At 36.6% G+C, this 13102-nt stretch overlaps 1 protein-coding gene across 1 annotated transcript in view; it reads left to right on the forward strand.

Moving 5' to 3' along the window:
* Positions 1 to 13102, forward strand: part of KCNK2 (potassium channel, subfamily K, member 2) — a 150854-nt gene that overhangs the window by 81630 nt on the left and 56122 nt on the right. Inside the window, exons 4-5 of the mRNA XM_008585598.1 lie at positions 7006 to 7166; positions 9407 to 9593. Coding sequence (XP_008583820.1) covers positions 7006 to 7166; positions 9407 to 9593 — 348 coding nt within the window. The remainder of the gene's footprint in view (positions 1 to 7005; positions 7167 to 9406; positions 9594 to 13102) is intronic.

A 13102-nucleotide genomic window follows, 5' to 3' on the forward strand; every position in this document is an offset into this window, starting at 1 on the left:
CTCTGAATGGCATCATTTAACCAGTGTCTAAATTCGTTGGTTAGAACTCGTGCTAAACCTGCAGAGGGAAGTCTATCTTTTTCATAGGAAAGAGAGGGAAGAAAACACAAGGAAGCCTCCCCTAAAAAGCTACTTGATTCTGCCATGGGGGAAAGTGTTAGCTCTAGGTGTGTCGTTATGTCAGAAAACTGCTAGGTCACATTTTTTGTGCACTGGGTCACTCCACAAGGAATGCCTCCTCTGAGGCCCAGATTCAGCCCTAGGGCTCAGCATAGTGGCGGCTGGAGAAATATCTGGAAGGTACTGCTTCTCCTTTTTATTCTTGCATAACAGTGCTATTTTACCTTGAAGTAGTGAAGATGCTGCGACCGACCAGGGAGAGGATTAGGAATTCAGACAATCACAAATATCAATATTGTACAAGCTTAGTCTGCTATTCTGCGTATAGTCAATGGACACCTTTCATCTGAAGCTCATAAATCTCTGAATGGCATCATTTAACCAGTGTCTAAATTCGTTGGTTAGAACTCGTGCTAAACCTGTAGAGGGAAGTCTATCTTTTTCATAGGAAAGAGAGGGAAGAAAACACAAGGAAGCCTCCCCTAAAAAGCTACTTGATTCTGCCATGGGGGAAAGTGGTAGCTCTAGGTGTGTCGTTATGTCAGAAAACTGCTAGGCCACATTTTTTGTGCACTGGGTCACTCCACAAGGAATGCCTCCTCTGAGGCCCAGATTCGGCCCTAGGGCTCAGCATAGTGGCGGCTGGAGAAATATCTGGAAGGTGCAGTAGAGAATATTCAGAGAAGTATATCAGGATCCCTTGTTGCTACTCCCTTAGTCTCCTTGCTCTTAACTTTATCGTGGAGAGTATAAAATTGAAATGCAGATGTGCCACCAGGGCTTGCCTCCATTTTGTGGCCTGTGAAAGGTAAATTGGCTTTCCTTTCATCTAGGATTCTCTTTGGATTTGGGGCCATTTTATTGGTGATGTGAACAGTCTTCCCGAGGAAATGCTCTGGCGGTTTTTCTGAAGATGTTCCATCATGGAACAAGCTAAATCTGAGTCACTTATAGATGAAAACTTGCAGCTTTTATATCTTATGCCCTTTTAACTTGCGTGGGGTAGATCAAATTAAGTCCTCTTGACAGCTAGGCTTTTATTATTAAACAGTAAAGCTATTTATAGTGATGCCACGGTCAAATTTTTTTTTAAAAAAGTAAAAATATCTTTTATTTTTTTTCCCTGATCCTTCCTGGAGGTAGGTTACTTCTTATGAATATGATTCTAAAGTCATTTGTCCTCTCATGCAAAAGAGAGAGAGAGAGAGAGAGAGAGAGAGAGAGAGAGAGAATTGGATCGAATAGAATAACTCAGATGCCTTACCCCAGGCTATATAATTATTCAGGCCGAGAAGGCAAGAAAGACAGAACTCTCAAGAATAATTAGAGAAACTACGTCAATACAGTGCACCCTGCAACTTGTCAAGGCTTTCATGTCCTTGATTCTAAGCTCATTGATGTTAGAATACAGAGAAAGTTTGAGCTTGTTGAGTTCCATTCTTGGATCATGTACAGAAAATGTGCACTGCCCCAAATAGGTCAGTTTAAACATTCTCCAACTTTTTAACTTTGGGGATGACCTTTTTCTTCTTCAAATTACCTTAATCACGCTGGCCCCGGGGTGGATCTTTTGCACATATTGTTCTGATATAGGTGTTAATAGATGAGGGCAGATGGGAGACAAATGAATTCGATTTGCATAATCCTCACATTAGAACCCATGGTCCTGCCAGATCTTCCTTGGTCTTGGGGTGCCAGCCAAGGTAGGCTCTTCGTCCTGACTCTAGGCTTCTCCCTGTACCCCAGAGCTCCCAACCCTCCTCCTCTTCTGAGCAGAGCATATAAGAACTTCTGGGCTCTTTACAACTCATGGAGGTTTCTGACCACGTCGCACTGAGGGGACACCAGGTGGACAAGAACGTTACCTGACTTTTCTCTGGTTCCTGCTTCACAACATCGGGATCTACTGGGGACAGAAGGAGTGTGGATCTGGACTTTTTTGCTTTAACATAAAATAGAAAAGCACTTTAATATATATTTTTTAAAAGTATCTTTGTTATATATATAATGCACTTTGGGTTTTTAAAAAAATTATCTCATTTACTCTCCTCTTGTTTTATCTGTGTTCATGTTTTCTTTTTTAACATTATTTGCATTTTAATTTTTTTCTAATACAATAGTGGGTAAAAGTTTGAGGAACCAAATATTTACATACCTTTCAAGTGTTTCCCCATAAACAACTTCATAATTGCAGAAAAAAAAATAGTAACTTTTCAGTGGAGAAACCTGGACATACCTTAATCAAGTAGTCAGAATCAATATCACCCTTAATAAGACAAACTAACTTCATGTGCCTCAAGATGTGTGCACTGAGAGGGATATGGTATTCCTGTCAAGAATACTTAACTGGAATTTATTTGTGAGGAAGTATCAAACAGATTCAAATTGAGGAACATTTTACAAAATAACTGGCCTCTATTCTTCAAAAACAAAAGTATTGCAAGATAAAGGATGGTTTACGAACTATTCCAGGAGATTAAAAGAGACCAAAGAGTGATAATTTCCCACAGTGGGAAGATGTTAACATATACAGGAAGCATATATAAGAGTTAGGTATACAAATTCTTGTTTTAAATTATTTCAGAAATAAAAGGTTGGAAGGAAGAAAGGAAGGAAGGAAGGGAGGGAGGGAGGGAGGGAGGGAGGGAGGGAAGGAAGGAGAAAACAGGTTCCCAAGCACAGATCTGTCATGTGGTTTCTCCCAGTGCTCCACTGAAATGACCATTTCTGATGTCCTAATGTCATTGATGACCAATTAATTGCTAAATCATTAGACATTCTTTAATGGTTATCTTATTTGACCTTTAAAAATATTTGGTAATGTTTCTCATTCTTTTCTTTTGTGACTCGCTCTTTCTGTAACTTTCCTGAAAACACATTTTCCTTCACCCTGTCATAATCAGTCTCTTCAACAGCCATCCTTGCTTTACCCTTTAAATGTTGGTGTTCCTAGGGGTTTTGTCCTAGGCTGTCTTCTCTTCTGAGTCTGCCCATTCTTCCTGGGTATTTCATCTACCCCATAATCTGTACCTCCAGCTCAGGGCTCTCCTGGGTTTCAGATTTATGCATGCCATATGCGGTGGATTTCTCCTTTGGTCATTCCACTGGCATTTCAAAATCAACCTGTTCCAAATCTTCATCTTCCTTACCTGACTTGATCATACCCTTGATCTCCCCAAACCTGGTCATTTTTCAGCATGTCTATCTCAGAGAAATGTTGCCAACTTCACCCGTCACCTATGCCAGAACCTGGGCTTGACGCGTCTTTCTTCTTGCCCCTTTGTAAACCAGAATGAATATCCTCCTCTTCATAACCAGAATAAACTTTCAACATATCAAATTGGCTCCTGCTATGCCCCTTAAAAGTCTTGCAGTAGCCCATTCAGCAAACATGGTAGAGCCTAAACTCTAGCACAGATATGATTCCTCATAATGTAGCCTCAGTTTACCTTTCCTTTTTTATTTGCTACCATTCTCATTCATCCAGCTGAAATTCTTTCAGTTTCTCAAAAAAGCTAGATTCTTCTTTCTTCCTCCAGGACTTTCCATGTGTGGTTCCTCAACCTTGTTATGAACCCTACTTCTTTCTTCTACCTGGGTAACTTATACTCAGTTTCAGATTACAGCTTTGGGGTCACTTTCTGTGTGCACTTGTCTTACTCTCCTAAATCAGTGTGCTCCAAGAGCATCCTGTACTTTCTGTAGCACACACTTTACCACACATGTGTGTGTATCAGTCTCCACCTTTGTTCCTCACTGGATTATAAGCTCTGAGAGGTCTGCTATTTCACAGTTTCATCTCTACTTTCTAGCATAGTGCCTGGTAAACAGTAGATGCTCCATAAAAATTTTTGAATGCATGAATGAGTAATTATAAACCACTAGAAGGCAGATGTTAGAGAACCCTGTCCTTATTATATAGCATGTACATTTACCTATTGAATCATAGCAACTTTGTTATAAGGATACCTAGAAGATCATTGTTCTGAAATGTTACACGCTGCAAGTGATTATGGCCTCTGCCTTTCTCTTACAGCCATTTACTCTTGGATGCAGTTACCTTACTTAGCACGAGTTCACTTTCTGCAGCTTGCACCATTTGTTTTGTTGTTTGCCTGGAAGCATCAGAGTAGGTTNTTCACTTTCTGCAGCTTGCACCATTTGTTTTGTTGTTTGCCTGGAAGCATCAGAGTAGGTTTTATATGTTTTAATCATTCAAGTAGTTGAAATCGACTATTCTGCCTTATTCTAATTTTAGTATTTTTTTCTTCAGCATAAATACCCCCAATCCTTCCAACTGTTCCATCAAAAGTTGCCTTCCTCTCTGCATACTATTTCACCAATGTCCCTTATAAAGAATGGCACCCACGATTGGGCAGAACATTTCAGAGCATAGCGGAGGACATTGTGTGATTGTGACCCCATGAAGTTGGCTATTAAATAGTTTGCATAATGAATTGGGCTAAGTACATTGATGCTCCAATCTTTACTTCTACTGATACTATTACTAATGATAATTATAATTATTATGGTGTCTAACATACATTGGGGACAAATAGTATAATAGATTTTCCTTAGTACCATTCTGTAATACTTTACTTAGTTCTTGCAACTTGATGGAGTACATAATAACAATATACCTTTTTAACAGATGAACGTGCTCATGGTGACCTTTGCTCAAAGTCACATAACTAATGAGTGATAGATCCACGAATGGCTATAATATATTGCTAAACTCTTACTAGGTTTTCATCCAACATCAGTTAATTTTAGACTTTAAAGTTAAATGTTTTTAAAAACCATGGTGCTTGCATATCTTACTATAAATCTATGGGCTTTTTAATTATATAACCAATATTTAGCATCTTAAAAGGTATTGGTAAATTCCTAGATTTAGTTCCCTGTCTGATATGAACATGCATTTACCTCACATCACCAGAAAGTAGCAAGGAGGTGACAGAAACATTAAAGTAATTTTTAAAAACATTCCATAGTGTGCTTTAAGGCAGGGAGTGGACTTTGAGGGACACACAACAGGAATGAATTTGGGGGATGACATGAAGCATATAGATTCAGAGTGGCAATCAAATCTTTTTTGATTTGAGGATCCCGCATCCCCCATAGAAGCAAAACAAAGGATTTCAAAAGGAAAAATTTTTAAGGGAACCTCATCAAGTCACCCAAATTAGAAGCAGAAATGGGTCTCTGGGCAGTGAGCCTGTAAATTAGTTAAAGTTCTGTGGAACCACTGTCTGCAGTAGCTGTCTCCAGTCTTTGCCTCCAGGGTAAAGCTGTGAACACAAGCTTTTCAGACAGACTGATGTGACAGATATTCCTGGAGTGGGCAGCAGGCCCGAGAAGCATGAAGGTATGTGTGAACTGGTGGCTGCCATGAAGAACTGCTCTTGGAAGTCATGTGAAGTGCACACCTGTATGAAAGTCCTATCAGATGCCAGTCTTCTCTGTCTGACTGACAGGTACTGCAGCCAGGGCTCCTTGAACCACAATTCTCCAGGCACCACCATGTCACCCGCGATTCTCACTGAGGCTGGAAAATACATTTCAGCTGCAAACACTAACCAACCTGGTATTGTATTGTGATTGCAAGTATGACAATACGGCCAGGAAGTTTTAAGAATTCACCCAAATAAGGAAAGTGTAGGGCTTTTCTCAAGGAATTGAGTGAATACATTATACAACATTGAAAAACAAAGGAATGAATATAATTATCATTTTCATGGCATAAGAACAGGTCGTGGAAAAAAGTCAAAGTTCTTGAAAATTAAGTACATTAAAACAACAACAACAACAAAACCCTCAGAAGATGAGTTGACCAGCAATGAACACCAAACTAATTGTTTGAGTAGGAGGGAGAGAGAGGTAGAAATACTCTGGGGAGAAAAATGTATGGGATAAAATGACCCATATTATCCCACTCTTTGCCCCACATATATTTGCCCTTTATGTATTTAACAAATAAAATATCTATGTTCTTTTCAGTGAAACAAATACATAAATTTGCCATGATAAACTCACAAAGAAAATCTCAATAGAATCCCAAAAGTAAAAATCATGCAGACCATGATTTCTAACTAAAATAGTCATAGATCTAGAAAGTAACAGAAAAAAAAAAAATCCCAAAATAGCTGTCCACATTTTTGAGTAAAAGAAAATTAAAGATAAAGTTCCAAATTAATTTAATATAAAACACAGTGAGAGGATTTCAGATCAAAACAGGCACTCTATGTACTTCTAGAAGGCATGCATTCTCTACCCGGACAAGTGTGTAGACAGCGCTGCTGTTATTACAAAAATAAATGAAGTTAAACTGCTCGAGTCATAACAAGTAGATATCCTTGCAGAAAACTGGAAAGCCTGCAAAATCTTTGGAAATTTTTAAAAGTTCAATAATTTAAAGTTTTAGTTAGTGCTCGGTGTATATTTGAATAAAAAGATTTAAAAGTTGCTACAGTACTAAACTTCAATCTTCAAATAATTTAAGCATATTCAAATACTCTTAAATTAAGGCAATACACTCTTTTCAGTGTATTCTAAATGACCATGAAAGCTTTATAGTAAACAGGAGTATCAGAAATAGAAGTAAATTTCATAAAAATATTGGCTTTATCGCATGTGTTACCACCCCAGTTTTCATCATCTTATCAAAGTTTAATTGGAGCATTAGGTATACTTTGTATATTACTGAAATGTTTGTGTATAAGTGTATTTTATGTTAAAGTATATTAAAAAGTTTATGTTATAAAGGCATTCTTAACTAGTGGAAATCAGTGGTTGGTATCTTGTAATATCTGAGAAATTCTGAATCATTCATGAGGTCAAATTTTTGAACTATTACTCATTTATAAACAACTTTTTTTTTTTAAGGGTTTGGCAACATCTCACCACGCACAGAAGGCGGAAAGATATTCTGTATCATTTATGCCTTACTGGGAATTCCCCTCTTTGGTTTTCTGTTGGCTGGAGTTGGAGATCAACTAGGGACTATATTTGGAAAAGGCATTGCCAAAGTAGAAGATACATTTATTGTGAGTACGGTAGACTTTTAACTGCATATATTTATTGTTTAATTTTTAAAATATTATACCTTTTCTATCACCTCAGATACAGTTGGACATTTAGTTGTTGGGGTTTCCGTAACAATTTATATGCATCTGTATTGGCATGCAGATTACTGTAATTTAATTATTTTTAAACTTATCTGAATGAATAAATTAATGCACGAGAAAACCTAAAAGATATGTAAAGAAAAAAAGTAGAAATTCAGCAGTCCTAGGCTCAAAATTCCAGATGTACCATTTAAGAGCTATATTCTCTTTAGTTATTTTCCTCTCAAACCTCCATTTTCTTATTTGTATAATGTGAATAATGATACTGTGGCTATTACTCTGAGGGTTGGCAGTGATGTAAGTTAAATCTTAACATAGGTAGTAAATGACTGACAATATTTTGTTATTTAAAAAATTTCTTTGGTACCCTTATTTATTGCTGGTGGCACTGAAAACTGATATAGTCCCTTTGGGAAGGATGTTATAATAAATAACAAACACAATAAAAGTGATCATATAAATTAATTCAGTAAAGCCTTTGATAGAAATGTATCTCAGGAATGTAATTTAGTAAACCAAAGATAGTATGCATGAAGATGTTCATGGTGTATTATATTAAATACAAAAAAAAAAATAAATGAAAATGTTTTCATTATAATTTTAAGTGAAAAATAATAGTCCTCTTATTATAACCTTGTCTTCTTGAAGAAAATTATGGGAAAAAATGGTTGTGTTAGAGAGTGGGATTATAAATGATGTGTTACCACTAGCACCACTATTACAAATAAATTTATTTATTTTTCAGTAATACTTTATCTTTTCACAAAAAGTTCAATGAAATATTTACATTCAACTTAGTTGATGAAAAATACTACTGAATATTATTTTCACAATTTAAGTTACAGCTCCATTTTTAGCATCAGTCATGTTACAGATTTAAGATCAAAGTTAGCTCTCAAGCATTTTTACTGTTAGATTGAAATGAGACATGGTTATTTCAAAATAAAAATTTTACCCGACTTTTGGTATTATACTTTTCCTATGTTGATATTAAAATATCCTGTATTTATACTGACCAAGAAGACAGATTAGTGGCATGAATTTGGTAATGCTGAATTGTTCATTTATTCATTCACCAAATTTTCAAGTGCTTACTGGATGCAGGGTTATGTTTTTCATGTTGCATAAGACTAAGTCCACGCTGTCATGGTGATGACATTCCAGTGGTGGTGATTCAGTATTTGGTGCCTAGCACTATTCTAAAAACTTTACGAGCGTGAACCCACTTAACTTTTACATATGAGATGAGGATGGTGGGCTAGAGATACTCCTGTGTTCTCTTAACAGATCTTTATCTCTAAAAAACTCTTAAGCTCTAATATTCAGTGATTTTCATATGGTATAGGATGTGCCCTGTGGTTTTTACAGTAGGTAGATAGGATAGATCTATTCAGAGATTTAAAATATATGGTAACTAACCTCAATTAGAGAACTAGAGATAAACTGCTATATATATACAAACTTCATTTAATGCATTATGCTATGGAGATTTCTTTTTGGAGAAGGAGGTAAAAAAAAAAAGGGTAGTCTGGTCACAGCTGTGGCTTAGGGGTGTAGAAGACTTATCTTTACAGTTATGTAGCTTTATTGGTTGTAAAGTTTAAGGTCATAGAACAAAAAAACAGTTCACCTGGTACATGTGGAAATCAAACTGTGGACTATAAAATCTTTTAGTATTATACTTTAATCAATTGAATTAAAGATAGGAAAAAGTGATGGGAGTGATGGGAAAAAGCCTTCATAATTATGAAACATGAATTAATTTCATAATTAATGTTTACCAATTATCAATTTTAAATATTTAATCGTTTCAGTTTTATGTATTTTCATATATTTCTAGATTATGTCTGGTTGTATACTTATAGAACAGAAATATTTCTAAAGTTCGGGTAAACAAATGATTTAAACCTGAAATATTATTCTCAGAGCAAATGTAATTTACTTTTGAAAGCATTTTACCTGTTGTAAAGCTATATAAAGGTAAGTAGCATCATTATGAGCCTTGATTGGTTTGAAGCATTTATGTTATACCCAACTTTCTTAAGACAATTGAAAACTAAGTTTAAGAGGGACTAAAATAACATGCTCACTTTCTAATTTGCCAAAGACAGTGTATAGATTAGGTTCANTATATATATTTTTTTCTCTCTGGTCTTTAGAAGTGGAATGTCAGTCAGACCAAGATCCGCATCATCTCAACAATCATATTTACACTGTTTGGCTGTGTGCTCTTTGTTGCTCTGCCTGCAATCATATTTAAGCACATAGAAGGCTGGAGTGCCCTGGATGCCATTTATTTTGTGGTTATTACTCTAACAACCATTGGATTTGGTGACTACGTTGCAGGTAAGGTTTTGGTGGCACCAACATCACTCTCCTAACCCCTGTCCTTTAGTTGGATTTTTCAACTGAATTTGTAACAAAACATACTAGCTGTACTAGTTTCCTATGGCTGCCATAACAAAGTACCACAAACCGGGTGGCTTTAAGCAAAAGAAATTCATTCTGTCACAGAAGCTGAAAACCAAGGTGTCAGCAGGGCCATGATCCCTCTGAGACTCTGGTCGGAATCCTCTTTGCCTCTTCCTAGTTTCAGGTGGAGGCCACTAGTCCTTGGCCATCGCTGGCTCGTAGATGTATCCCTTCCATCTCTGCCTCCATTGTCACATGGCATTCTCCATGTGTCGCCTCTGTGTCTGAGTCCAAATTCCCTCCTTCCTATGAGGACACCAGTCATATTGGATTAAGGGCCCAACCTACTCCAGTGTGAGCCTATCTTAACTAATTACATCTCAATGGACCTTATTTCCAAATAAGGTCCTCTTCTGAGGTGCTGGGGGGTAGGTCTTCCACATGCTTTTTTGGAGGACATAATTCAACCCAGACAGTGGCAAAGAAAAGAAGTAATTCTGTGACACTGGAGGTGAACAGAAGAAGGGTGGAGTTGAACATTAATTTTTCATTCTGTGTAAAAAATGTAAATTACTGTTTGTTAAAATCTTTACATTTCTGCCCTAATTTCAGAAACCCAATATCTGCATCTTATTTATTTTATTTTATTTTTTAATGGTACAAGAATTCAAATTTAGCTTATCTTTGCTCTTGCTACTTAGGCCCTTTCCTTCCTTAGTTTTGAAAACATCTGCAAACTTCAGATGATGTTCTTGGCTACTTAAAACCTTGTCTCTAAGATATCTACTCATTTATTTTTCAGTTCTTAGTATAGCTTTTTGTGGGTGGTGGTTGGCTAGTAACAGGGATCAAATCCTGGACCTTGGTGTTATCAACACCACACTCTAACCAAGGGATAGTATTTTCGACCTTACCTAAACTAGGTCATGTAGACCTAATGTGTCTACATTTTTCTATTCACGTTTATTGATTTTTCCTCTTCTATACATGTTATTTCAACTTCCATTTGCTGTATAGTTTATCTGTTAGGTTTTACATTCCTATCAGTTCAACTCTCTCTTTCGCAATATTATTATAGTTGTAACTCTAATTTTAAATAAAATATAAGAATGGTGGAAAAAGTAAGTGTGTTAAAGCTCTATCATGATCATTTTGGCCAGCTTCCCCAAATCTAAACCATTCATTAAAAAAAAATAAAAAATCCAGTTTGATGTATTAGAAAAACATGATAAACATTATAATAGGGATGTGTTATTTAATATTCCAGAATAACCACATCAGCCTAATTTAGTTTTGAGAAATTTTTATACTTTCTGGCTGCTTACTATTCTTTCTTGACCCAAACTGCTTACTGAAACATTATAATAGGGATGTGTTATTTAATATTCCAGAATAACCACATCAGCCTAATTTAGTTCTGAGAAATTTTTATACTTTCTGGCTGCTTACTATTCTTTCTTGACCCAAACTGCTTACTGGAATATTTTCAGAAAAGAAAATACTTTCTGCAGTTCTATAAAATCTCAGAGAGGGACGATAGTTCATCTGTTTCTACTGATTTATTAATTAGAATTTAACTTGGCAAAGCCCTCTTTTGTGGGAAATGTATAATATCCTTGAAGATGGGGATGTTTTCCTGAGCAAAGCCTTGCTTTTGGTCAAAAATAGTGTGTACACATCTTTGTACTGGATGGAGGCCCCGGGAAAGGAGAGTTTATCACTCTGCCAGAGATTTATAATTAGCAAAGTGTGGAGAGAAGAATTTCAGACTTCTGTAACTCCATATAAGAAGACAAGCTTCTATCCTAAAACACTCATTTTTCTTCCTCGTATTGAAGATATGTAACTGGTTTGAGCAGAAGTGGAAAACGTGTTAATATAGGAGAAAGTGAGATGCAGTCATAACAAAAAGTGTACTTGGGGTACATTTAGGCTGTTGTCACTTTATAAACATAACTAACAAGGTCTTATAGCAACTGTGGAATATCTAGGCATCATGTGATGAGTCTTATATTTTCAGGCCAACAGCCTCATATCGCATGTGTTATTCTAAACAACTGACAGACTGTGTCAATCCAGTGTGTGGCCCCCATGGGTGAGACTCTCCAAAGAAACAAAAATTATAAATAAAAAAAATGTGGGTGGAATCCTAAAATAATATTGTATTTGTGACCACTGTATAAACTGGCTTAGGGAAAAGAAACAAAAAACAGAACAGGTATTTTTACTTCATGGTTTTGTAGAAGATCAAAAAAATTTTTAAAACTTACCTTAAGAGAGCAACACTCTGAGACTGGTTGGATCGTGTGGGTCTATTAGTGGATACTTTCAGCTGCCCAAAGAGCTCAATGAAAACATCTTGGGCATATCAGTGGGACCCTGAGATGAGGGTCACGTCACAGTGTCATAGGAAAATAGGGTGACAAAATGGTATTTATGTGCCATTAAGTATAATCTAATAAACAACTTCATTGTTAGTAGGATTTTATTATATTCACCAGTTTTAAAATCTGTTGTTTTACTTTATAGTGGAAATAAGAAAAAAAATGATAGAAATATACCTTGACAGCTATTAGCATAGGGATTAAAGTGACAAATGCAAGGTAAGATAAATTAGAGAGGAGGCAGATTGACACTAGTTTTGTGGACATCTCCATCTCCTTAATTTATGTATTGCAGCTATTTTGGTCTCTGTGTAACTGCAGAGCCCTGTTACTAGTGCTATAGACTTTACATGCCAGGTCCTCATGCTCAGGGAGTGTTTTTGGAATGAGAATGTGGATGAGGGAGCAGATCTGGTAAAGACTAGGCAGGAAATGTGTGCCCTTTACAAGAGTCTTTGGAAAAACAGAAATTTTGAGGTTTTGTTTTTGTTTTTGTTTTACAAGAAAAGGATTTTGGAAAAGAATCGTCTTATATCGTTCATTAGAATATGCAAAACTAGCCATTGCTTCTGGATACATAAGAACTATAAAATTAGCTATTGAGCTAAGGCAAGTTCCCCATTTGGGATATATCAGTTATTTACTTTTTAGAACCTTTCCTCTTGCTATTAGATGTCACTGTAGACAGTGTTCTCACTTAATTTTAGTATTTTTTGCCAGGGAAAAGCAAGAGACATTGCTCTAATGTGAACCTTCTCATCTTCCTATTGGTCTATAAATCTCAAAATAAAACAAAGATGTGCCTCCCATGGTGCGCACTCCCTATCAGATGTCCTTCTCAAAGCCTGCAAAACCCGCTCTGAACATTGCTATACTAAACTTGAAGACAACTTAAAGAACAGATTCTTCAAACTGTGGTGTTGTTAAAGGAAAAGAAGTAAATTCTGGGCTGGCCCGGTGGCGCACTGGAGAGTGCGTCACCTGGGAGCGCGGCGGCACTCCTGCCGAGGGTTCGGATCCCATGTGGAGACCGGTTCCCGCTCACTGGCTGAGCGCGGT

This window comes from Galeopterus variegatus, unplaced genomic scaffold (assembly GCF_000696425.1).
Source record: "Galeopterus variegatus unplaced genomic scaffold, G_variegatus-3.0.2 Scaffold3633, whole genome shotgun sequence".
NCBI lineage: Eukaryota > Metazoa > Chordata > Mammalia > Dermoptera > Cynocephalidae > Galeopterus > Galeopterus variegatus.